This window comes from Alligator sinensis, unplaced genomic scaffold (genome assembly GCF_000455745.1).
Source record: "Alligator sinensis unplaced genomic scaffold, ASM45574v1 scaffold948_1, whole genome shotgun sequence".
Classification (NCBI taxonomy): Eukaryota; Metazoa; Chordata; order Crocodylia; family Alligatoridae; genus Alligator; species Alligator sinensis.
Window position 1 is genome coordinate 11503 of NW_005843093.1, and position 923 is coordinate 12425.

Below are 923 nucleotides of genomic sequence, written 5' to 3' on the forward strand. Positions count from 1 at the left end.
GCTCCCTCGCCCCCTGCCCCCCCTCCCACCGCCCCACTCCTCCCCTCCCCTCCCCCTGGGGCCTCCATGCACCCCACTCTTCCCCCACACGCATCCCTGCAGGGAGCTGCTCCAGCCTTTCCCGCTGTATTCACGGCCGGGTGCTTGTGTGCGGGAGCACGAGTGCCTTGGTGCCCCTGCGTCCCGCTCCCACCAGCCTCTTGCACACCTGCACGCTGCCCGCCTGCGCAGGGAAAGCACGGGTTCCCGTCCCTCTAGACACTGTGAACTTGGGACAAACGCTGTCCCGGGTCATGCCGCCGGGGACCGGGATCTGCGGTTCCTATTTGGGCGCTGTCCCACCCAATCAGGGAGCGGGGGTGACCCTAACTGCAGGGCGGGGGCAGGAGGGAGCAGGTGTGGTGCTGCCAGAGGGTGCAGGGAGCTGGGGTTGCACCATTTCTCCAGCCTGCCCGGTGCCCGCATCCTGCGCTGGGGCCAGAGGGGAAGTGAGCACGGTCCTGAGACCGCGCGGAGTGCGGGGCAGTCGGGGGCATCAGGGCTGAACAGACCTCGGGCAGAGTCATGGTCTCGGGTCTTCAATCCATGGACAGATTTCCTGTCTCCTTTCCCACAGGCCTTGAAGACTGGACACTGCCGACAACACCGTGCATGAGCGCGGGGCAGCGAGAGCCCAGGCCCCGGCCAGTGAGATCCCTGCTGGGGAGACGTGGCTGCTGCGCGGGAGCCAGTGGCAGCCGTGGGCCTCCCCTTCCCGGCGGGAGCTGGAGGAGCAGGACCCAGGAGGCGTGCAGGCAGGAGGGGCTGAGGGTGCAGAAGTCCCTCGTGTCGTCCAGACCGGAGCCGGTCCAGCACCAAGAGCGCTGGGGGCAGGACGCGATGCAGGCCATGCAGCCCCCTTGCGAGGCCGAGCTGCCCTCCGC

At 68.8% G+C, this 923-nt stretch overlaps 1 protein-coding gene across 1 annotated transcript in view; it reads left to right on the forward strand.

The window, feature by feature from the left end:
- LOC112548326 overlaps positions 1-923 on the forward strand; it is a 4070-nt gene that overhangs the window by 2774 nt on the left and 373 nt on the right. Inside the window, exon 2 of the mRNA XM_025193712.1 lies at positions 617-923. Coding sequence (XP_025049497.1) covers positions 617-923 — 307 coding nt within the window. The remainder of the gene's footprint in view (positions 1-616) is intronic.